The sequence below is a fragment of the Hemicordylus capensis genome, chromosome 2 (assembly GCF_027244095.1).
Source record: "Hemicordylus capensis ecotype Gifberg chromosome 2, rHemCap1.1.pri, whole genome shotgun sequence".
In the NCBI taxonomy this organism is placed as follows: Eukaryota; Metazoa; Chordata; class Lepidosauria; order Squamata; family Cordylidae; genus Hemicordylus; species Hemicordylus capensis.
Window position 1 is genome coordinate 107,962,648 of NC_069658.1, and position 25,273 is coordinate 107,987,920.

Genomic DNA, 25,273 nt, shown 5'->3' on the forward strand with positions numbered 1-25,273 from the left:
TTTGTGCACTGAATCCTCTGGTAATGGATAGTAATTAGAAGCTTCTGACTTTTTTCTCACTCATTTACATCCCAGTCTTATGGGTATTTACTTAGAAGTAAGTCCCCACTGAATGCAATGAGCTGCAATGAGGGTATATAGGACTGTAGCTTCATTCAGAAGAGCAAGATAAGTGGCCTATGGAATAGCAGATGCTGTACGTCTTTGTGTGAGGCCCACAGAAAACAAGCATCATCAAGAAAACCTCAGATGGCATCGTGGCTGACAGACCTCTAAGGGCCTATTTCTTACTCTTGCTAGTAGTGGCATACCTCTCAACTTGCCGTGAAATAAGTATGAAACATAACCCTTAAGTTATAGTCATAGAAAAGATAGTATAAGTGTGTGTGTGTGTATATATATATATGTGTGTGTGTGTGTGTGTGTGTGTGTGTGCATGGAACTGCGGCGAGGAGGCTTGAAGGCGGCAGGGGTGCCACTTTAAGAGCGGAGGACAGTGCACTTACCCCTCCCGCTGCTTCCCCCCCCCCCCGGCATCCATTTATCTCACAGCTAATTGGGGCGGCAGCATACCTCCCCGCTGCCCCGTTGCCCCCATTGGCTGGATATGGCCAGAAGTTCCAGACGCACCTGTGCGTGCCGGTGCAGGCGTGTCTGGAACTTCTGGGCAACAGGGTGTCAGGGAGATACGCTGCCGCCCCGATTAGCTGTTCGAGAAACCGATGCCGGCGGGGGGAAAGTGGTGGGAGGGGTAAGTGCACCCTCCCCCACTCTTAAAGCGGCACCTCCGCTGCTGTGGAACCAGCGGTTCTTTGAACTGGTTCAGAGGCCCATAAAGGGCTTCTGAGCCGGTTCTGTGCACATCCTTAATAAGCAGTAATAGCAAGGATTGTCCCTCTAAAGGGGTACTATGCAGCAGCAAGATAAGAAGTAGCATTTATCTTTGGATCAGAGAGGAATCTTTATAGGAACATAGGAAGCTGCCATATGCCGAGTCAGACTGTTGGTCCGTCGAGCTCAGTATTGTCTACACAGACTGGCAGTGGCTTCTCCAAGGTTGCAGGCAGGAGTCTTTCTTAGCCCTATCTTGGAAATGCCAGGGAGGAAACTTTGAACTTCTGCATGCAAGCATTAAGGTGCTCTTCCCAGAGCGGCCCCATCCCATAGGGAATATCTTACAGTACTCACACATGTAGTCTGCAAATGCAAACCAGCGGACCCTGCTTAGCAAAGGGGACAATTCATGCTTGCTACCACAAGACCAGTATTTATATTTTTATACTGCCTTTCTTTCTAAGACCCTAGAGTGGCAAGCAGCAAGTTAAAAATGATCTTTTTTTTATTATTTTGTAGTGCAACTGGGATTCAGTAGTAAATGTTCAGTTGCAAAATTATTATTCTCCTTGAGCAGGTGCAGCAGGCAGTGCTAATCTGCCCGAATCTCGTTATTACACATATGGGCGCACAGCAGCTGTTTCGGTGGGCTCACGACTCTTGCAAAGCCGAGTAACAAGCTGTAGTAATCCAGATATTGCGGGCATACAGGCTGCTACTGATGAAGAAGTCAAAAGTGTCATGTCTTCAAGGGTAAGAGCAAATAAAGTCCTAGAGAACTGAAACCAAAATCTTGTGTCGGGTTGTGGGTTTTTTTGTAATGCATTCTCTCCTGGCACCTAAATGGCACCCTTTAAAATGGTGACTCTCTTATATTTAGAGGGATAGTAACTGTGCCTATTCAACTCAACATAGTGCCTCTCTCAGTGGCTGTTGCTGATGTCTCCCTTGTGTTTCTTTTCAAATTGTGAGCCCCTTTGCTCATTCCTTTCCTTATGTAAAGTGATTTTATTTAAAAGGCTTGTTGTTGCTGAAAAGTAGTATATCAATCTGGAGAAGGCATAGGATCTCCAGGTAGACTTGGGAAAGACTTCCGTGATTGTAACTAGAGAACTACTGAAAGTGATACCTTTATCTTTAGAATATACAAAATGGCATGAGATAGACTAAAATAATTTCAGAAGCAGGGCAGGGGGGTGTAGAAAGAAAATTTCATTGACCTCCATCTTACATAAGCCGATTAGGGCTGTGCAACAGAGCAAAGGTTTGATTTGAAGATCATTTTGCTATGTTGTAGTGGGCAGCTGATTTGAGTTGGAACTTGTCTGCTGGCTACACAGGGGCTGACCTTCGCTGTTGCCACCCTGAGATTCTGGAATGCACTCCCTGCTGAAATAAGAGCCTCCTCTTCTCTAACAACTTTAAAAAAGTCTTTAAAGACACATTTTTCACCCAAGCTTTATAACTAGACTATGGTTTTAAATTTGTTTTAAGGTTTTTATTTCTGCTTCTAAACTGACCAGAGATGAAAATTTGGGTGCACTGTACAAATATGATAAATAGATACATAAAAATAAATGATTTTCATATAATGTCCTCCAGTACCGTTTATGGCATTGTTTGGTATCCCAAACCAGTATTACACAGAGCTGCCTTGTAAATTAAATCAGATGAGTAGTTCTCCAGTCACACTATAAATCTTACTGTATTCTAGAGAGATGGCTTATCTGCATAACAAATAACTAACTTATCCTTAAAGTCAGTAGAGAGGCAACTTAAGCAGCAGTTGGATAGAGTTCTAATGGTGTAACCTTTATCCAAGGAAAAGAGAGCATTTTCCCTCCTGTAACTAAAGGGGAAGTGTTTATTAGGGATGTGCATGGAACAGGTTTTGTTAGTTTGGTTCAAATCCAAACCAGATTCAAACCGGCATGGTCCAGCTTCGAGCTCAGACGAACTGGGTCTGGTCCAGTTCAGCCATTGAACCAGGCCAAACCGGTTTATGAACCTGTTCAGGGGTGTGTGTGTGTGTATAGAGAGATGGGTTTGTGACCTGCGTGTTGACCGCACGGTGACTTGCCTGCCTGGTGCGAAGGTTGCGGACATCATGCAGTGTCTAGATAGACCGTTAGGCAGTGCTGGGGAGGAGACAGCTGTCGTGATGCGGGGAAATGTAGTTGGGAGGTTCTGGAAGCCAAATTTAGGCTGATAGGTACTGTATTGAAGTCCAGGACCCCCAAGTTAGCATTCTCAGAAATGCTACCTGTTCCACTCGCAGGTACAGTGAGACAGGCAGAGCTGAGGGGTTTCAATGCGTGGATGAGACGTTGGTGCCGGGAGGAGGGGTTTAGATTTGTTAGGCACTGGGATACTTTTTGGGGCAAGCAAGGCCTACACAAAAGGGATGGGCTGCACTTGAACCAAGATGGAACCAGACTGCTGGTGCTTAAAATCAAAAAGGTTGCAGAGCAGCTTTTAAAATGACACCTGGGGAACAGCCGATGGGAGCTGGGCAGTATCCCGTTCGGCAAAAGCCATCCTTTAAAGTGTGCAGGTCCAAAGGATTCAGATAAAACAGAAGGGAACAGAGCAGAACCGCATAAAGAGCAGATGGGAGCCTGTGCCCGCTGGTCAAAGAATCAAAAGAAAGATAGCACACATCAGGGGAGAGATTCAGCATATAGGTGCCTATATGCCAGTGCCAGAAGCCTCCGAGCCAAGAAGGGTGAGCTGGAGTGCTTGGTTGCTAATGCTGAAATAGATATAGTGGGCATAACAGAAACATGGTGGAACTATGAGAACCACTGGGACACTGTTCTCTCTGGATATAAACTCTATAGAAAGGACAGGGAGGGGCGCCTTGGAGGTGGAGTAGCACTGTATGTTAAAGAAGGGATAGAATCTAACAAGATAGAAAACCTAGGTGGACTGGAGTCCTCCACCAAAACCCTGTGGGTGACAATACAAGGCCTGAAAGGGAACGTGCCACTGGGGACATGCTATCGCTCTCCGGATCAAAATGCTGACAGTGACTGGGAGTTGCAGGAGGAAATCAGGGAGGATGAGCCCCTGGTGGCACAGTGGTAAAACTGCCGCCCTGTAACCAGAAGGTTACAAGTTCGATCCTGACCAGGGGCTCAAGGTTGACTCAGCCTTCCATCCTTCCGAGGTCGGTAAAATGAGTACCCAGAATGTTGGGGGCAATATGCTAAAATCATTGTAAACCGCTTAGAGAGCTCCGGCTATAGAGCGGTATATAAATGTAAGTGCTATTGCTATTGCTATTGCTATCAAGGAGAGGCAGGGCTGTAATAATGGGTGACTTCAATTACCCACACACAGACTGGGTAAATTCACAGTCAGGTCATGACAAAGAGGTCAGATTTCTAGATACGCTAAATGACTGTGCCCTAGAACAGTTGGTCTTGGAACCTACCAGAGAGAAGGCGAAACTTGGACTTAATTCTGAGTGGCACCCAGGACCTGGTACGTGATATCTGTGTCATCGACCCTTTAGGGAAGAGTGACCATAGTGCCATCAAATTCAGCATACATGCAGGAAGAGAATCACCAAGGAAGTCTAACACAGACACTTTGAATTTCAGAAAAGGAAACTTCTCCAAAATGAGGAGTATGGTTAAAGAAAGATGAAAGGGAAAACCAGGAGAGTCACTTCGCTCCAGAGTGCATGGAGTTTACTCAAAACCACAATACTAGAAGCCCAGTTAGATTGTATACCCAAAAGGAAGAAAGGTACCACTAAGTCCAGGAGGATGCCAGCATGGCTAACAGGTACCATCAAGGAAGCCATAAAAGGGAAGAAGACTTCCTTCCAAAATTGGAAGGCCTGTCCAAATGAAGGGAACAGAAAGGAACACAAACTCTGGCAAAAGAAATGCAAGGTGACCATAAAGGAGGCAAAGAGAGAGTTTGAGGAACATTTAGCCAAAAGTATCAAGAGGAATAACAAAAACTTCTTTAAATACATCAGAAGCAGAAAACCTGCCAGGGAGACGGTTGGACCATTAGACAATGAGGGAGTGAAAGGGATTATTAAGGAGGATATGGAGGTTGCAGAGAAGCTCAATGAGTTTTTTGCGTCTGTCTTCATGGCAGAGGATACTGAGCATATACCTGTTCCTGAACCAGGCTTTTTAGGGATGGAGGCTAAAGAACTGAGTCAGATAGAAGTGACAAGAGATGATATTCTAAACTGTCTGGGAAAACTGAAAACTAACAAATCATCAGGGCTGGATGGCATCCATCCAAGAGTCCTCAAAGAACTCAAATGTGAAATTGCTGACCTCCTTGCTAAAATATTAACTTATCCCTGAAACTGGGCTCTGTATCAGAGAACTGGAGAGTAGCAAATGTAACACTGATCTTCAAAAAGGGATCCAGGGGCGATCTGGGAAATTACAGGCTGGTTTGCTTAAAGTCCGTTCCAGGCAAATTGATGGAAAACATCCTCAAGGATAAAATTTTAAAGCATATAGAAGAACAGGCCCTGCTGGGAGTGAACCAGCATGGCTTCTGCAAAGGTAAATCTTGCCTCACCAACCTTTTGGACTTCTTTGAGAGTGTCAACAAGTGTGTGGATCAATGTGATCCAGTTGACATAGTATACCTGGACTTCCAAAAAGCTTTTGACAAAGTTCCTCATCAAAGACTCCTGAGGAAACTTAGCGGTCATGGGATAAGGGGACAAGCACATGTGTGGATTGCTAACTAGTTGAAAGACAGGAAACAGAGGGTAGGTATAACTGGAGAGTTTTCACTATGGAGGGAAGTAAGAAGTGGGGTCCCCCAGGGATCTGTACTGGGACCGGTGCTTTTTAATTGACATATAAATGATCTAGAAGCAGGGGTAAGCCGCGAGGTGGCCAAATTTGCAGATGATACCAAACTCTTTCGGGTAGTGAAATCCAAAACAGATTGTGAGGAGCTCCAAAGGGATCTCTCCAAACTGGGGGAGTGGGCGACAAAGTGGCAAATGCAGTTCAGTGTTGGCAAGTGTAAAGTGTTGCACATTGGGATGAAAAACCCCAACTTCAAGTATATGCTGATGGGATCTGAGCTGTCGGTGACTGCCCAGAAGAGGGATCTTGGGGTCGTGGTGGACAGCTCGTAGAAAATGTCCATTCAATGTGCGGCAGCTGTGAAAATGCCAATTCCATGCTAGGGATCATTAGGGAGGGGACTGAAAATAAAACGGCTAATATTATAATGCACTTATACAAAACTATGGTGCGACCACACTTGGAGTATTGTGTACTTCTGGTCACCACATCTAAAAAAGGACATAGTTGAACTGGAAAAGGTGCAGAAGAGGGCAACCAAGATTATCAGGGGCCTAGAGCACCTTTCTTATGAGGCAAGACTACAACACCTGGGGCTATTTCGTTAAGAAAAAAGATGACTGCAGGGAGACAGGATAGAGGTCTATAGAATCATGCATGGTGTGGAGAAAGTGGATTGAGATAAATTCTTCTCCCTCTCCCATAACACTAGAGCCAGGGGTCATCCCATGAAATTGATTGCCGGGAAATCTAGGACCAACAAACAGAAGTACTTTTTCACACAACGCATAATCCACTTGTGAAATTCTCTGCCACAAGATGTGGTGACGGCCAACAATTTGGATGGCTTTAAGAGGGGTTTGGATAACTTCATGGAGGAGAGGTCTATCAATGGCTGCTAGTCAGAGGGCTGTGGGCCACCTCCAGCCTCAAAGGCAGGATGCCTCTGAGTAACGGGAGTGACAGCAGGAGGGAGGGCATGCCCTCAACTCCTGCCTGTGGCTTCCAGCGGCATCTGGTGGGCCACTGTACGAAACAGGATGCTGGACTAGATGGGCCTTGGGCCTGATCCAGCAGGGCTGTTCTTATGTTCTTATATTTTAAAGTAGAATCTGGCAAGGATTTCCCTTTACAAGTAAAAGGGAATTCCCTAACATAAGGCGGGGGGATGAGCAAAAGGGCCTGTGTACCTTTTATTTCAAGGTGGCAGTGGTAGAAAGTCTCTGGAGGCTGTGGAGGCCACGGGGGCTCCTCCAAGTCCCCCGCTGGCCTCCTGAATGACAGTCCTGGCCAGCTGTGGCCTGGTTCGGGCCTCTGTGCATGCGTGGAAGTCATTTTCGTTACCTCCATGCATATACAGGGGCCATTTGTGTCACTATGCAAATTTAAATAAAAAGGTACAGAGGCCCTTTTGCTCCCCTACCCTACCTTATATTAGGAAAATCCCTTTTACTTGTAAAGGGGAATCTTCAACAGTATATCCAAACCCTTTACAAGTATATCCAAACTGGTCTGCAAACTGGTTCTTAGAACCGGAGGCCTGTCCAGTTCGAACTCAGACTGCCTGAACCAGGCAGGTTTGATGTTGAACCAGGCTCTAATTAAGCTGGCTCGCATGTCCTTAGTGTTTATTTTATTGCTTCTACTTTTGTTGCAATGTAGGGAGAACATTAAAACTGAAAGTACAGTACTCAACCGTAACACATGGGGGCAGTCCCGTATTTACATTGTTTAACACAGAATTTTCTTCACTTACCTTTCTCTCTCTCTCTCTCTCTCTCTCTCTGGCTAGCACACTTGCTCTTCCATGAATTGGTTTTATATATTGTTTCTGGTCACTTTCTCAGGTTGCAGATCGGAACTACTGTCGGATGTCTTGCTATAGTGAACCCTGCAATGATACTTCAAGTGCCTACACAAACCCACGCCCATCCAATAAAAAGGTAGACTGCCACATAATGCAACACCAGTCATAAATATATGTTGAGACACTATAAGCAGGCCACTTATAACAACAAACATACTTGTGGAGGAGAATAAAGATGAAGAGGATTAATCTTTGGAAAGGAGGAATGCTTGTGACTGAAAAGAATTTAACTCTTCAGTGGAGATGCAGATGATCAATAATTGAACCAAAGCCTGGTCATCTGTGCATAAACTGTCTAGAAGGACCCTTTTGGGCCAGAAGAGCAGCATATGAAAATGAAAAATAGACACAATATACAAGCCTGCAAATAGTCCTAAACTATTTCCAGCGGATCCATGCAATGTAACAGTGCTTTCAGGCATCTCTGTTTATTTTGCCTTCTAATGATCATAATCAGAGGCTTAGGGATCTTCTGTAAGTTCTCCTGGGACTTGGGAATGGCAAGATAGAAAACCTGTTATTTCAGGGCAATAAAGAATGGGAAGTAGAAAAGGGATGCCAGGTTAGTATTTAACCGTGAATGCCAAAGTACACTAGGCCAGCCCAGAATCGTGCTAAGCCATATTTGAAATGTCTCCTTCAAATATGTATAATTTTGCTTTAACTAAGGCTCTTGTGGTATTTTATGTGACAGTCTCCTTTTGCATGTTTTCAGTTGCAGAATCAATGACTAAAACTGATGGCTGGATTCTATAAAACACTGCCTGACATCCTGACTAATGCTCTACGTGTGCTCTTAGCAGCAGCATGCATGCAGTGGTAGCCTCAGTGCTTCTAAAGTGCAGGCGTCGTGCAAAAGTGATCATTTTCACCACTCCCCTCATGCTCTGGAATTGCTGTTTGACAATGGAAGCACATCTTTGAGGGTTGCACAATCCTCAAGGACGTGTTTCCACAAGTCAGAAAGTACTTGCAGAGCATGAGGAGAGCTGTGAAAATCATCATGCTATTGTGGGAAAATGCCCACACTTCAGAAGTGCCGAGGCTAGTTTTGCACATGTGCTGATATTATGAACATGCACATAGCATTAGTCAGGATGTCAGCCACTGAAATCAGCCTATTTTTACACAAACCAGCTTATGTGCAGTAGGTCTTTGTCAGAGCGCCGGTTTAAGCAGTGTGCATCTTATATTAATTGTAATTCCTATTTCAGCCTTAAAGAAATGTGGTATATATACATTATAGAAACTATATATATTTCTAATTCTTGTTCTGTAGCCTTGTTAAAAATCATTTTACCAGAAGTGGCCTTATGTGTGTTGCTACTGTCACAGAAGTATGGCGATCATCACCTCTGCCCTATATTTCAGCTTGTTGCTCTATTCCCTTTTTCCTAAAATCTGCTGGTGGTTATGACAGTCACCATTTTTTGCCTTCACCACTCCTCTTTGTTTTCCTTAATCCTTGTCTGCATAACATTAATGCATGTGCTAATTGTAAATGACTGCCATGTTGAATGTTTCTCCCTTAGGAGTTCTCTTTTGAGGTATCATGTTGAAAGCCACCTTGTGTTCAAAACTATTTTGTAATGTACTGTGTTTGTATTCAGCATTTCCATGAAGAACTGGCACTTCAAATGGTGGTCAGCACTGGCATGGTGAGAGAATCTGTCTTCAAGTATGCCTGGTTTTTCTTTGAACTGCTGGTAAGATTTTCTACTTGCATTTTGTTGTCACTAACAAGCAATTTCTGAAGATAATGTTTTAATGAGGCACAACTGAAGAAAGCATTAATCACAAGGTGGCATTTTGCTCTGTGGCAGGACCTAAGGCTTTCTGTATGATCCATCCTATGTAAGGATGTGAATTATGGGTAAACTATAAATGACAACTTAGTCAGCAAAGGAGTGTGGTGAAAGAGTGGTATAGGAACCAGTATCATTCCTCTAAAGATAAAAGGGAATCTTTAGGACCTTTCTTAGTAGAGGTGTGCACAAAATCAGAAAACCCGGTTCGGTTCAAGTGGAAATGGACTTGGACCAAACTGGGTCAGGACTTGTTCTGGGCCCACTAGAGCTGGGCCCGGTCTGGCTCAGCTTTGGGGGGCGGGGGTGGACTTTTTTTCTTAAAAGCAACCAAGTGATGGACTTATCACCATTTTGAGGCTTTGGGGGTGCTGCTGTGGCCGCAGGGGGTCTCCTGAGGATCTGGATCGAGATCCGTCGATAGCCATAAGAATGGGGTTCTGCACCTGCGCAGGAATCCCCGCGGTAGCCATGCCTCAGCTTGTCGAGGCGCCCAAGCCCCGCCCACACGCAGCGCGTGCTATTTAAGAGCGGGGCTGGGCGCCATGTTCCTCAGTTCTTTTCCGACCGCCTTAGCGCGTGGACCTTGGTCTGCCGCCTCTTCATCGGAAAGTTCCTCAGTTTTTCTCTCAGAGACAATTTTACAACTTTCTCCTTTATCGGACTGATAACTTCGTGAACGACTCTTTTTCTGGCTATGGACCATCCCAAACGTTTTTGACTCGGAACGGCTATCAACCAACGACTGGCTTGACGCGGACTGGACTTGACTTCCCTGTTGTCGCGCTATGGCGGACGACAAAAAGTCGTTTAAGAGGTGTAAGGGTTGCGATGCTAAGCTCCCTTCCAAAGACCTCCACGAGTTATGCCTACTGTGCCTGGGCGAAGAGCATAATGTTTCTACATGCAACATTTGTCTGTCGTTTTCGAAGCAGACGCGAAAGAATCGAGCGCTTCGCCTCAGAGCGGCGATTTATGATGAAGTGTTAAGTCCCTCGACGCCGGGCACACCTCACCCCTCGACATCGAGGGCTCAATCTGCTTCTACACCACGTACGAAGTCAAAAACTTCAACGTCAACGCGTCCTGGATCGCCACATTCAAAGTCCAAATCCTCGACTTCGAAGGGCTCCGGACCCTCGACATTGAAAACAGTTTCGACATCGAGCAGTCGTAAACGCCGGGTTCCCTCGACCTCCGGAAGTGATCCCGATGCCGACGAAGCCGCGACGGCATCAACAACGAAATGCCGCAGAATGATCGATCTGACGAGAGACACAACACCATCAACCCCGTCTACTCGACATCGACCATCTTCGACACCAGCCCACCCTTCGACGCCGAGACCGTCGACGCCGAGTGTTTCGGCACCGAGAGCAAGATCCCTCTCGCCTGCTCCGACACCGGTTCCCTCCTCCCCGCCTTCGACGCCGACGGCTCCGGGACCCAGCTCTGCTCTGTCGCTACACACGCCGCTGCTTACGACGTCCAGAAATGTCACTCCTCGATATCGATCCCCACCTCCAACCTTCGATATCGAAGGGGATCCTCAAGACAACGAAATAGGCCTGCATCCATCTACGACTCAGTCGCTCTTGTCGCTTTTGGACTCCACAGTGAGCACGCCTTCACAGGCCACGTTTAGAGGCTTCCCGGCATCTGAAGAGGAACCTTGATCGACTTCAGCTCCTCCTGCACACCCGGCCTCTACACTCTCTGCAGCCCAGTTGCAAAGCCCTCTACCCTGGCACACCTGTGGATTCACCCATACACCCCCACCACATGTACCTGGTTCGGGTCCAGCAGTCTCAACTAGTTCCCAAGCTTCCTTACCAACTGGAACCTGGGAACCACGGTCATCTCTACCTGCGACATTGATTTTACACACCATATCTGCATCCACTAACATTCCCTCGATAGCGACCAGACGTCGCTATCAACACAGACGTCTACAGTTGTTACTTCTGACTCCTGTGTGCAGACACAGCCGCCATTGACCCGTGCCATGGCAACTCAGACGACATCCCTACCATCACCTCCCACACCTTCAGAGCGATCCCATGGAACAGCGCCGACTTCCCCGGCAGCCTCGCCTTCCGAACACAATGGCTCATCAGACTTTGAGTCGGACCCCGAAGGAGAGGAGACCATCATTGAACCCCCCACGGATGTGGCACCAACGGTGTACGTGTCACCCAATGAAGAAATGAAAGCGTACCACCGTCACGTTCATGCCATGGCATACGCCTTAGGTCTAGATCTTCGCTCTGCACTAACCACTATAGATGACCCCGTCTACAACTTTATGTTAAAATCTCAATCGACGGCCCCAGTGGCCCTACTGATGCTGCCTGTAATCACGAGGGCGGCCAAATGTGCTTGGGAAGTGCTACATGCTTCCACCCCCACCTCTAAGAGACTGGAAAGCCTGTATCGGATAATGGAGAAGGATAACACGTACCTTTTGAAGCATCTGGCACCCAACTCCCTTGTAATTGATTGTGCCTCTGTGTCTAAATCTGGAAAGCGTCACGTCGTTCCTCCTGAAAGGGAAGGAAGGAAATTAGACCTCTTGGGCCGCAAAATCTATTTGACTGTGTGCCTCTCAATCAAGGTGGCTAATTATGCGGCATGCACCGCTAAATATACTCACAGCCTTTGGGAAGGATTGCTTCCTGAACTGAACAACCTATCACCAGAAGAATTCAAGGTTGCCTTTCGGAAAATCCTGGAACGCTCGGGAGATCTCACCAGGCAACAACTCAGTATCGCCAAGCACCTAGCTGAAAGCGAGTCCAGGGCCATGACTGCCGCCATCACTCTCCACAGACACGCCTGGCTCAGATCTACCACATTACAAATGGACATGAGGGATAAGATTGAGGGTCTTCCCTTTGATGTCACCGGCCTATTTAGTGAAACCACGGATGCCACAATGGAACTGCTTAAAAAATTGAAATTCACAGCGAAGACCTTCACGGCGCAATCTTCTACATCCACGTATACATCCAGGTATCGTTCTACATATAATAAACAACGTCCTCCCTTCAGACAACAAGACCGTAGGGACTTCTGCAAGTCCTACCAACCTTACCACAGACGAGCTTACCAGAACAAATTCAAGCAAAATCAGTCTCAACGACCCAAGGGTTCAGAGACCCAGAAGTGTCTTTGAGACACAAGTCCATCCACCGTCACTTCTCCACTCCCCATCCCTGCCGTCGGGGGAATTGACATCTCAACCAATGGGTCCCTACACCGACCCCTTGCTGGCTCAACCCTCCATCAAGCTGGCAAGCCATGCCCCCGCATGGCAACATATAACAACAGACCGTTGGGTCTTGAAGATTGTTTCTTCAGGATATGCCATCAAATTCAGGACAATTCCACAATTCAGGGGGATAACATCCACTCCTCCTTCCGATGCTCTACGGAAGGAGGTCGAGGAGCTACTGGAGAAGGGGGCAATTGCCCAGGTGCGGTGGGCGGACAGACAGGATGGATTCTACTCCCGTTATTTTCAAATCCCCAAGCGGGACAGGGGCATCCGTCCGATCATGGATCTGTGCAACCTGAACAAGTTTGTCCAGGTCAAGAGGTTCAGAATGATGGCGTTGCAACAAATCCTCCCGCTCCTCCAAGGGGAGCGATGGCTGGCAACGCTGGATCTAAAAGACACCTATTTCCATATAAACATTCGACCTCCACATCGGAAATTCCTTCGCTTCACAGTCGGCCACCAAGTATACCAGTACAATGTATTACCCTTCGGTCTTTCCACCGCCCCAAGGGTCTTTACAAAGTGTATGGCTCCAGTGATTGCATACCTGCGAACGCAAGGCATCACGGTCTACCCTTACCTGGACGACTGGCTCCTGGCCTCAAAGGATCAAGACAAGTTACGTTCGCAGATCTGTTATGTTCTGTCGGTCCTCTGTGACCCAGGCATCCAAGTCAATTGGAAAAAGTCACGCCTAGAACCTATGAGAGTGGCAAGCTACATAGGAGCAGTATTGGACACGATACGCCAAAGAGCATTCTTACCAGGAGAGAGGTACGACCTGATCAAAGGCATGATAACGCTATTTCAAGACCACCCAGTTCAACCTGCACGCTTCATCCAGCGCTTACTGGGTCTTATGGCCTCGTGCAATGCGGTAATTCATTATGCCCGTCTAAAGATGAGGAAGCTTCAGCTCTGGTTTCTCTCAGTTTTTCACCCTGCAAGACACAACCAAGAGAAACACCTGCTGATCCCTACTCCCATTCTTCAATCCCTCACCTGGTGGACAGAACGCAGAAACCTTCTGGAAGGAGTATCTTTCCAGCCTCCTACCCCGTCCATCTGGCTCACGACAGACGCCTCCCTTCTAGGGTGGGGCGCACATTGTGCGGACCGGCAAGCCCAGGGCAAATGGTCCCTCAACCAGAGTCAACTCCATATAAACTTTTTGGAATTACTGGCAGTTTTTCTTGCGTTACGATCCTTCCTACCACTGTTGGAGGGCAAATGCGTTCAGATACAATTAGACAACACGACAGCGCAAGCCTACATAAACCGCCAAGGCGGGACAGTCTCCAGGAGCTTGTGTGCTCTAGCTCTCCAGATATGGCACTGGTGCATCCGCCACAAGATTTACCCTCTCGCAGCCCACATCAAGGGCCTAGAGAACACCTTAGCGGACAATCTCAGTCGAATATTTCTGAACGACACTCACCACGAGTGGGAAATCAATCCGAGATACATCAATCCGCTGTTCCGCAAGTGGATTCATCCTTCAATAGACTTGTTCGCGACATCAGCGAACAAGAAGTGCGCCCGCTTCTGTTCCAGGGCGGGTCACGACCCCCTATCATTGGGAGATGCTTTTCAGCTCAACTGGACGTCGGAAACACCCTATATGTTCCCGCCTCAACCCCTGATTCCCAGGGTCGTAGCTCGACTCCTGGCGCACCCGATGCCTTGCATCCTGGTAATGCCATGGTGGCCGAGGCAACCATGGTTTCCATAGGTACGCAGACTGTCCAAGAATCTCTTCCATCGCTTCCCACCCGAAGCGGATCTTCTCTCAGAAGACAGCGGCCTCGTGCTCCACCCAGATGTTCTCACTCTCTGTCTGAACGCCTGGCGGATAAACTTTTAGATCATATACTACTGAACCAAAGGAAATTGTCAACCAGACGGAATTATAGTAGCAAGTGGCTTCGATTTAAGGCCTATGCCAAGTCCCAAGGTTTTCTGCCAAGGCGTGCCTCCGTTCGTCAGGTACTCCTCTATTTGTCCACTCTAAAATCACAGGGATTGGCGAATGTCTCTCTTAAGGTCCACCTAGCCACCCTGTCATCCATTCACCCGGGCTGCGACGGTGTCACTCTCTTCTCACACCCCCTCAGCAAAGCCTTCCTGAAGGGCCTCTCCAATGTCTATCCGCCGATAAGACTGCCGGTGGAACCTTGGAGTCTATCTTTGGTCCTCTCTTCTCTGACACTAAAGCCTTTCAAACCTCTGGCCACGACGTCTCTGAAACTGCTATCCTTGAAAACGGCGTTCCTGGTTGCGATAACGACAGCACGTCGGGTGAGTGAACTCACGGCATTGAGAGTCGACTCTCCGTACACACAATTTCATGAAGACAAAGTGCGTATGCGGCTGGATCCTACCTTTCTGCCAAAAATAGTATCGGACTTTCACCTAAATCAGGACATTATTCTACCTACCTTCTTTAGAAACCCACAATCGGCTTTGGAACAGTCCATGCACTCCCTGGACATTCGTAGAGCGCTTCTGTTCTATATAGTGCATACCAAAGACTTTAGGGCTACCACACGTCTCTTTGTATCCTATGGCGGTGCAACCAAAGGCACCCCAATCTCTCGCCAACGATTGTCTAGGTGGTTGGTCCAACTCATCTTACTCACATATGAGATGCAGCATAAAACATCTCCTAAATCCATCACAGCCCATTCCACACGGGCTTACGGTTCATCAGCTGCGCACCTCTCGGGGATTGGCTTCCTGGACATATGCAACGCAGCTATCTGGTCATCCAATCTCCCATTTGTCAAACATTACACCATAGACTTGCGCTCTGCTGCAGAGGCTAGTTTCGGGAGGAGTGTTCTTAAACGGGTACTGCAATAGCACTACTGCACTCCCCTCCTTGGGGAGCTTGCTAAATACCCATTCTTATGGCTGTCGACGGATCTCGATCCAGATAAACAGGTTGCTCACCTGTAACTTATGATCTGGTAGAGATCCGTCGACATCCATAAGACCCTCCCATCCTTCCCCTTTGCAGTAGTGGTGCTCCTCTGTGTGCGTGATGCTTACTATGCTTACCGTATCTGTTCGTCTCCACTCATGATGTCTACCTGCGATGATCGTCCTCTTCGGCGGTCGTCCAAAGAACTGAGGAACATGGCGCCCAGCCCTGCTCTTAAATAGCATGCGCTGCGTGTGGGCGGGGCTTGGACGCCTCGACAAGCTGAGGCATGGCTACTGCGGGGATTCCTGCGCAGGCGCAGAACCCCATTCTTATGGATGTCGACGGATCTCTACCAGATCATAAGTTACAGGTGAGCAACCTGTTTTTTCTCCTCCCACTCCGGTCTACCCTGGTCTCAAACGGCCTGTTTTCAGCTGTTTTCGGCTATTCCAAGCTCTCTGTGCTAGGGATGTTCACCAACCCATTTGGAGGCCCTTCTAAGGGCCTCCTAACCAGTTCAAGCAACCGGCTGTTCAACCGGTTCGAAAGCAGGGGGATTGCAATTTAAAGATGGTAGAGGGTGCACTTATTCCTCCCTCTGCTTTCCCCCCCACAGGCACTCAATTTTTCAAGGCTCTTTCAGGTTGGCAGCATAACTCCCTGCTGCCCCGTCCCCTCTTTGCCCAGAAATACCCGGAACTACCAGAAGTACAAAAGAAATGAGGACTTACCAGCACTGTGGGGCTTTAGGGGTGTGGCTGCGGCCACAGAGGGGGATCTCTGAGGTTCTCCCTCCACCACCGGCTTCCCCCCGGTTTCAAATGGCCTGTTTCGTGCCATTTCCGGCCAATTCTGGGTCTCTCTGTGCTGGTAGTGGCCATTTTGGAGGGTGCCACTGGGTCATGGCCGAGCCATGAAAATGGCCAGTCAAATGTGTGGCATCCTCCAAAATGTCCACCGCCAGCACAGAGCAGGGATGTGCACGGAACTGGGCGGGGATGGTTCGAAGGCAGGGGAGGTTGCACCTTAAGGGCGAGGGAGGGTGCATTTATCCCTCCCTCCACTTTCCCCCCACTGGTGCTCCATTTCCCCCCATTTTTACTCTTTTCAGCTTGGCCTGCTGCCGCCACCACCACCTTAAATTTCCCCCCTTTCCACAATTAGGAGGACTTTGTGTAACCCTTGGAATCAGCCTTCTCTAGCTGACCCCACCTTTGGGTGCTCAGAGAATAGCATGCCTGAGTAGTAGGCCTGTGGGAGAGAGTTAACTCCTCAAAGTGCATAGTCACCAACAGGTCACTGTGACTTAACAATCAGAACACTTTTATTGAAAAAGCAGGAACAAGGGATTAATTTCTGAGAGAGAAGGTACAAGCAAGGGGAAAAATAAAACTCTTTCGCTAACACCTAGTACTGTCATTCTAGACTAGAGGCTTGTTCCCGCAACTTAGTCTTCAGAGAATATCTGCATCAGGGTGGAACCAGAACTTGTGTTCCTCTCCATCCAGGATCAGGACTCTAACTTAACCAATACAGAGTAGAGGTTTCTTGGTAGACTAGCCCCCTAAGTGTTTGTCATTCAGAAATGTAACTTGTTTACCAGGGACAAAGGAATTTGCTGAACTAACCAAACCTTCTGCAAAAGAAAGCTTTGGGAGAGAAAAGGAGATTTGCGTTTTGGGCAGTATAAAATATGCTAACTAACTAACTAAATCTTTTCATGGCTTATTCTAACTAGAAGCCTCTTCTCCACTATTTGTTTGTCAGTAAATGGACCCAGGAAAGAAAACTGACTCTACAGAGCTGATTGCTTGTTTATCCAAGTAATTAAGGCATGAAAGGACAGGGATTTATCCTGAAAGAAACAGACCCAGTTTCAACTTGGCACCAGATGTGTTTTTAAAAAGATCTACCTGCTCATGGTTTTGCACAGGTAGTGTCATATTTAAACTAGGCCCTTGTGGTCTGTGTTGAGCATTAGTATGTCAGAAACTTCATTCATTCATTAATTTAGTCAGTAAGAGATGCATACCCCATTTTTAGCCCTCAAAGAGGCCCCGAAGTAGTTTACAGTCATCAACTGATAACACAATAATCCAAAAACAAAAACAGAATCTAGATTGAAACAATGCATTAACAATATAAACAAAAATAATTTTAACAAAAGTAATTAGAACAGCATGTAAAGCAGAGACTAAAAACCCAAAGTATAAACACACACACACACACACACACACACACACACACACACACACACAGAGATTAAGCATTAAATTAAAAATTAAAGGTCTGGTCATCATGTTTGGGCGGGGTGATTTTTGTCCCCTTCCTCCAAAGCCCACTATGACCCTTTATAATATGTCCCTGAGGGTCATGCAGTCCCTAGGGATATATTTTTGAGAATCATAGTGGGCTTCAGAGGGAATAGGACAAAAATCACCCCTCCCCCAAGCACATGCTGCACATTCACTGTACCATGGAGTGTGCAAAATGTTCCACGGTAGGAGCATTCTGCCTTGAAATGTGCTGTTTTGAGTTCAAAACAGGAAACACTTTTTAAAAAGGCCTGTTTTGAGCTTGGAACAGAATGACCTCTTCCGAGGCGGAATGTTCCAACCTGTACCGAGCACCATTTTGGAATCTGAATGGGTTGGAATGTTCTAACATACCAGGGTCATCCCATTGGAACAACTGGCTCAACGGTTGTCCCTGTAGGAGAAGAATGGCAGTTCAACTCCCATTAACAGAACAAAGCCAGTTTGGGGAGAATTCTGCCAAGCAAGAGGTCTGGAGACAGTTCTTTAAGTTTGAAGAACAACAATAATTTATTTAGAAGTTACAAAAGTATAGGAAAGCTGAGCTAAAAGATGAAAGGGAGAGACACTAGCTTTCTCTGGAGAGACAAAATGGAGACTAACACTGGAAGAACAAATAGGGGAGGAGTCCAGCACTTTTATCCATGACCCTAACCCCTCCCCACCACCAATGATCATTATAAGACATTGCAGCTTAGAGCTGATTCTGCCAGGGTCCTAGCTCCAACGGTCCCAACGGAATGTTCTGAGCATTTTGCATTCCGTTCTGAGCTTGGAACGGAACACAAAATGTGTTTCGTGCACACCTCTACTGTACCAAAGCTTCCTTAGTCTGGATGTCAGCCACTGTACACATAGGCAGCAGTTGAAACATGGCCTTGTGACACTAACCACAGGGATTCTCATGCTAGATTTTTTTAAAAACACCCTTACTTTTTTTAAAAAAAGCACGTCATGTTTAAATCAAGCTGAAAGTGCAAATATTATTTTACTGCATATAGGGCTTCTGAGACTCAAATCCCAAATTTTGAGCTGGGAATGGGCATCTATTAACATAAAATAGTTGTTCATGATTTTAGATGGGCCAAAGATACAAAAACAAGTAGTGCAAAACTGTTTGTTTATGGAAAAACAAGTCCTGATGCATTTAGAGGAATAAGCTCTTCTTCAGGGGATAGACTTTATCCTGCAGAGTACAAAACCTATCTCCAGCTTACCTTGGAGATAGGTTTCATGCTCTGTAGGAGAAAGACTATCCCCTGAAGAAGAGCTTATTCCTCGAAATGCATCAGGATTTGTTTTCCATAAACAAGCAGGTTTGCACTACTTGTTTTTTCATCTTCGGCCTTGCTGTTGTGGTACTCCACTCTTTCTGTGTGTGTACATGATTTCAGTTGCTCAGTTTTGGAACCATTTAGTTTTTTTTGTCTAAGTATTCATAAAATAGGGAAGCAGGTTCCCAAATGCATTAATTCTCTCAAATCCCCTTCATGGTCCTATTTAAAAGCCTGACTGTAAATAAATAGAGCTTATTGTTTTGAAGGTCAAGAGCATGGCCCAGTATGTTCATAACATGGACAAACAGGATATTCCCCGCAGAAATCGATTTTCTGATCGCTTCAAAGATGACATCACCACTATAGTTAATGTGGTCACCTCAGAGGTTGCAGCACTTTTGGTCAAACCACAGAAGGTAAGTTCCCAGTCCAGAATAATTAAATACTATTGTCTCTAACTCTTGGTATTATGGTATATATATTTTTGTTGAAATTCTGGATCATACTCTAATGATGTGTTCATGATAAGCAAGGATGAAGACACACTTCAGAATATGTGGTGGAAATGGTTTGAACAAACACATCCTGCATTTCAGACCTACGGTATGTGACGACTATATGTGCATAGAATGACTATGCATAGGGCAACAGGCTCTGCCACTCGTCATACATGCTCATCAGAACTCTAGATAAGAACCTCTGACTTTACTGCTGTGTACATGGGGGCTCTGTTCAAGGGTTCTAATGAAAGCATGTCGGTCAGGGCTGGAGCATGCCATTGCGATGCCTCCCTGTCACACGAGTTCCTTCTTTTCCATTTGATGTCTGAAAAGGGCTTGCGGCACTTGTTTTCAGGGCAGAGAATGTGCAGACCACTTCCACTACATTATTACTTATAGTAATAGTATAACACCCAAAATGTACGTCTCTGGGCGGTTTACAACAAAATGATACAAATGTAAAAACAATTTAAAATGTTAAAACATTAAAATAATTCAAAATTTAACACAATGTTAAACTATGAAAAACTGTAAATCTAATTAAAAGCCTGGGTGAACAAATGTGTCTTAACTACCTTTTAAAAAGTTGTAAGAAGAAGCTCTTATTTCAGCAGGGAGCACATTCCAAAGCCTCGGGACAGCAACAGAAAAGGCCCGTCCCTGAGTAGGCACCAGATGAGCTGGTGGCAGCTGCAGACAAACCTCTCCTGATGATCTCAATGGCTGATGGGGTACATGGCCAAGAAGATAAATACCCAGAGCCTAAGCTATTTAGGGCTTTATAGGTTACTAGCCAACCCGCACAGAGCATCTGTGCGCTCTTTGGGGCCGGCTGTTCTCCTCTCCCTCCTGCCCCACTCCCCCTCCCTCCCTTCTGCCCCACACTCTTGCCTCCTCTCCTCCCTCCCACCCCACTTTATCTTGCCCTCTCTCCCCCTCCCCCTCCTGCCCCAGTCTCTCCTGCCCCCCTCCCCCTCCTGCCCCAGTCTCTCCTGCCTTCCCTCCCCTCCCTCTGCTCCTCTCTCTTGCCCTCCCCCCTCCCCCCTGCCCCATCCTCTCTTGCCCTTCCTCCCCTCCCCCTGTTCCTCTCTCCCCTGCTCCTCTCTCCTGCCCTCCCCCTCTCCCTCCTGCCCCACTCTCTCTTGCTCTCCCCCCACTCTTACCCTCCCCCTCCCCCACTCCCTCTTGCCCTCCCCCATGCCCCACTCCCTCTTGCCTTCCCCCATGCCCCACTCCCTCTTGCCTTCCCCCATGCCCCACTCCCTCGCCCCCCTGCATTTTTTAAAGCTCTACTTACCGGGCCGCCGCCGCTGCTCCTCCTGGGCGGCGAACAGGAAAGTCCCGCTGCCCGGTTCCCTCCCACCCCAGCCTCCCATGGACTCCTGGCCTCGGCAGCCAGTCCCGGCACCACCTGGCTGAGAGCCGCCTCCGCGCCGGGCCCAGCGCCTCTGCGGCCTGGCCCGCCGCCGGGCCAAGTGCCCCCTTTGCGGCTGGGCCCACCACGCCAAGTGCCACCTCTGTGGCCTGCCGGGCCCACTGCCGCCACTTACTGGTCTCTGTGGCCGGCCTCTTTGCGGCCAGCCTCTTTGCGGCCAGCCCTCTCTCCCCCTACCCCCACCTTCTGCCCCAGTATCCAGGCCCGCCGCTGCCTCACCGCCTCGGCCAGGCCCGCCGCCACTTCGCCGCGGCCAGGCCCACAGCCACCGTTGCTGGCCCAGGCCCACCAGCCAGGGTTGAGTACCGGTTTGGCGGCCCGCCGCTGGCCTCCGCAGCCGCCGCTTGCCTCCCCCAGTGCCAGCCAGTCCCAGGGCCAGCAGGCCGGCCCGCCACCACCATTGGCCTGCACCCCAGCCAATCAAATGGCTTGCCAGGACGCACATTCCATGGCACACCCAGGAGAAATAAATATATAGATAACCAGCACCTTGTATTTTGCCTGGAAACTTATCAGCAGCCAGTGTAGCTCTTTCAATACAGGAGTAATATGGTCTCTCCGAGATGACCCAGAGACCAACCAGACTGCCGGATTTTGTACCAACTGCAGTTTCCAGACTACATACAAAGGCAACCCCATATAGAGCGCATTGCGGTAGTCAAGACAGGAAGTTACCAGCAAATATACCACTGTTCTGAGGTCGTTTATCTCAAGAAATGGGTGGTTTCAGGGTGGTGCAGTTCCAGCTCAATACCATCACAGTCAGAGCGTTTCTCAACCAGCAAAGGTGGGGAGATCGTCTCCCGCTCCCTTTATACCTTGAGTCTACAGATATGGGATTAGTGCATTTGTCACAGTGTGTACCCTCTGGCCATACATATCCAGGGAGTGGACACTGTACTGGCAGATGACTTCAGCCATTCCATGCAGTATTACCAACACCACGAATGGGAGATCAACTACATCTATCTGAGGCAGGTGTTCAACTTATGGGGGCATCTGACTGTGGACTTGTTTGCGACTTCTGCCAACAAAAAGTGTCCAAGATATTGCTCTCATGCTGCTGTCAGAAAAAATCCCTGGGAGATGCATTCCAACATGGAACAAAGAGCTGCTGTACCTATTTCTGCCTCAGCCACTTATCAACCGTGTACAGAGACAGATCATGTGAGATGAGACAACAACTTGGTGACGCCATGGTTGCCTCGCTAGCCGTGGTTTGCACCACTTCTCAAACTCTTGAAGGGGACTTACCACAGAGCTCTTGGTGCGAGATGGCAGAACAGTGCAGCATCCGGAAGTAAGGACTCTGCGGATGACAGCATGGAGAGTCAGCTTCTAAGGAAAATACTAATTAATAATGGCGGCCGTCAACCAGAAAGAACTACGACTCCAAGAGGAAAAGATTTAAGGAATATGCTCGTAAGCAAGGTTTCTTTATTGGCAAAGCAACACTAAGACAAGTATTACTTTATATGACGTCTTTAAAGCTTACGGGATTAGTAAATATATCCTTCGAGGCACATCTGGCTGCTATATCATCAAAGCATAAGGGATGGGATGGCGCTACTGTTTCCTGCCATTCAGACTGCAAAAAATTTCTGAAGAGTATGAACTTTCTGAAGGGTATTTATATCCACCAGTAAGAAAACCAATGGGGCAGTGGAGTTTGTCCTTGGTTTTGTCTGCTCTCACAAAAAAGTCCTTTTGAGCCTCTGAGAGAGACTTAAGTGAGTCACCTTGAAGACAGTGTTCCTTATAGCGATCACTTCTGTGAGACATGTTAGTGAGCTGATAGCATTGTGCATGGACATTCCTTATACTCAGTTCTTTCCACATAAGGTAGTCATGTGACTGGATCCGCAGTTCCATGCTAAAATAGTGACGGAGTTTCATTTAAACCAAGATATTGTTCTGACAACCTTTTTCCGGAAGCCAGAGACATCATTGGAGAAGACACTGCATTCTCTGGATGTGAGACATTCTCTGCTGTACTATCTAGAGGCAACTAAGAGTATTAGGAAGACAAAAAAGTTGTTTGTGGCCTATAAGGGTAGAGCCAAGGGATAGTCGATATCCCGACAAAGGCTCACACATTAGTTGGTGGAGTTAATAGTGCAAGCATATAAGCTGCAGGGTATAGATCCACCATGTTTCATACAGGTGCATTCAATTAGGGTATATGCAAACTCAGCAGCCCATCTATTGGGAATCTGTATGGCTGATGTTTGCACAGCTGCCACATGGTCCTCACAACAGCCATTTATTAAGCATTATGCCATTGATCTGCGATCTGCTGAGAGGGCAGACTTTGGGAGGAGTGTGTTTAGAAACAGGTGCTGCCATAGGGTACATGAACTACTGTGTCCACCACCTTGGTGGAAAGCTGGCTAATCACCCATTCCTTAGGAATGCAGCGGATCACGGCCCAGATAAACAGGTTGCTCACCTGTAACATGATCTGGTAGTGATCCGTTTTATTCCTAAGATCCTCCTGAGCCTTTCTGCAACAGTGGAAGTAGTACAACGATAAAAGGAAAACTACCAAGTAGAGACACTGTAAGATCGTCAAGAGATGGCGATCTGCCAGAAACTGAGAAAATGATGCCCCCAAGTGCTGATTTCTGTGAAAGTATGGAGTACATGCAAGGCTGAGTGAGCATCATGAGGAGCTAGTTAATCTATCCACAAGGTCCCTGCATAGGCACAGAACCCATTCCTTAGGAATACAACAGATCACTACCAGATCATAAGTTAAAGGTGAGCAACCTGTTTTTTCTGAGCCTGAACACCAAACTGGTTCAGGGATGAAAAAGTATGTTCCAGGAAGTTGACTAAAGGTCATCAAATGGCAAGACCAGGTCTGTGTTTTCATGACATTTGTCAATGCAAATGAAAACTATTGACTTCAGAAATGTCTCACAAGTATTTGGTGATCCAGAATAGTGCTCCTGGATCACAAATCCTACAGGTTGTTCATGTTTATCATCAAGACTATTGTTTCTAAATATGTTTTCTTAAATGCAGTCAGGTTTCCTGTGGTCAAACCTTGTTCAGTGTTTGTAGTTTCTAAGATATTTTAGGGTTATTAGCATGATTAGGAAATGCAGAATCAACTTTAAATGAGGTGGCAATTTTCAACAGCAAAACTTTACATAGCTAATTGTGTTCCATTTGCTTGGTTGTACACCCATATAAGTAAAAACTGTTAGTGGTGACATTTGAGCTATTATTAGATTCATGTCAACCAGGCATTGTGGCCTGCCAGGTGCTTGATGAACTTGTGTTTTTGTAGCTTGTAATTCAATGATTGGTCCAAAGGATATGGGTTTAACTATGACAATAACAGCCTCACATAAATAACCAAAAGAATCCTATATGACTATTTTTTGTGAAACTATATGTAAAAACAAATACCATCATGTATTCATATATATGTGTTTTATTTGAAAGGAAAGTGAACAAGCAGAAAAGATAAACATTAGCCTGGCATTTTTCCTGTATGATCTCCTTTCTCTAATGGATCGTGGATTTGTGTTTAATCTGATCAAACACTACTGCAATCAGGTAGGCCTCATTTAAAATGCTAGAACATTCAATTCAGCTTCTTCATATGGATAAAGTTTTCTTTCAGTGTATAGATTTTACAGATATAACAAGGCAAAGGGATTCACTTGTGATTAATGGGAATTGATGTGCCTCAGCAACGTCCACCCAATGGACTTTGAGCTTCAGGTCAGTTTTGCTCATCCACACCTGGAGTGGATGGGACCACTATCCATTCTTGATGGGTTGCTTCACCCATCAAGATAGTAATATAACTATATATAACTAGTAATATAGTCTACTAGTTAATTTGTGATGGTTATGCTGTGATGTTGATGACGATAACATGTTAAGAAGAATTCTAGTTAGGCTTTCCGGAGTAGAATCTGGAAGATTTTGAGGTGAGTTGTCTGAACAAGTGAACCTCTAGGTCAGGGATTCTCAATGTTGGGTCCCCAGATGTTATTGGACTTCAACTTCCATAATCCCCAGCCTTAGTGGCCTTTGGTAGGGGATTATGGGAGTTGAAGTCCAATAACATTTGGGGACCCAACGTTGAGAATCCCTGCTCTAGGTGCTTTCCCATGTGGTATATGCCCCACAGAACTGTGCCTTGACATAGGGATGTGCACGAACCAGTCCGCAGGCCATGTTAGAGGCCTGCGAACTGGTTCACAAGTGGCCCAGTC

The 25,273-nt window shown here is 46.9% G+C and overlaps 1 protein-coding gene across 5 annotated transcripts in view; it reads left to right on the forward strand.

Moving 5' to 3' along the window:
* Positions 1-25,273, forward strand: part of DOCK8 (dedicator of cytokinesis 8) — a 183,926-nt gene that overhangs the window by 88,804 nt on the left and 69,849 nt on the right. For 4 of the 5 annotated variants that reach the window (XM_053292960.1, XM_053292965.1, XM_053292964.1 and 1 more), the window contains exons 22-26: positions 1,412-1,587; positions 7,481-7,576; positions 9,111-9,206; positions 19,370-19,519; positions 24,492-24,605. In XM_053292960.1, coding sequence (XP_053148935.1) covers positions 1,412-1,587; positions 7,481-7,576; positions 9,111-9,206; positions 19,370-19,519; positions 24,492-24,605 — 632 coding nt within the window. The remainder of the gene's footprint in view (positions 1-1,411; positions 1,588-7,480; positions 7,577-9,110; positions 9,207-19,369; positions 19,520-24,491; positions 24,606-25,273) is intronic. The other variant, XM_053292963.1, reaches the window with a different exon arrangement.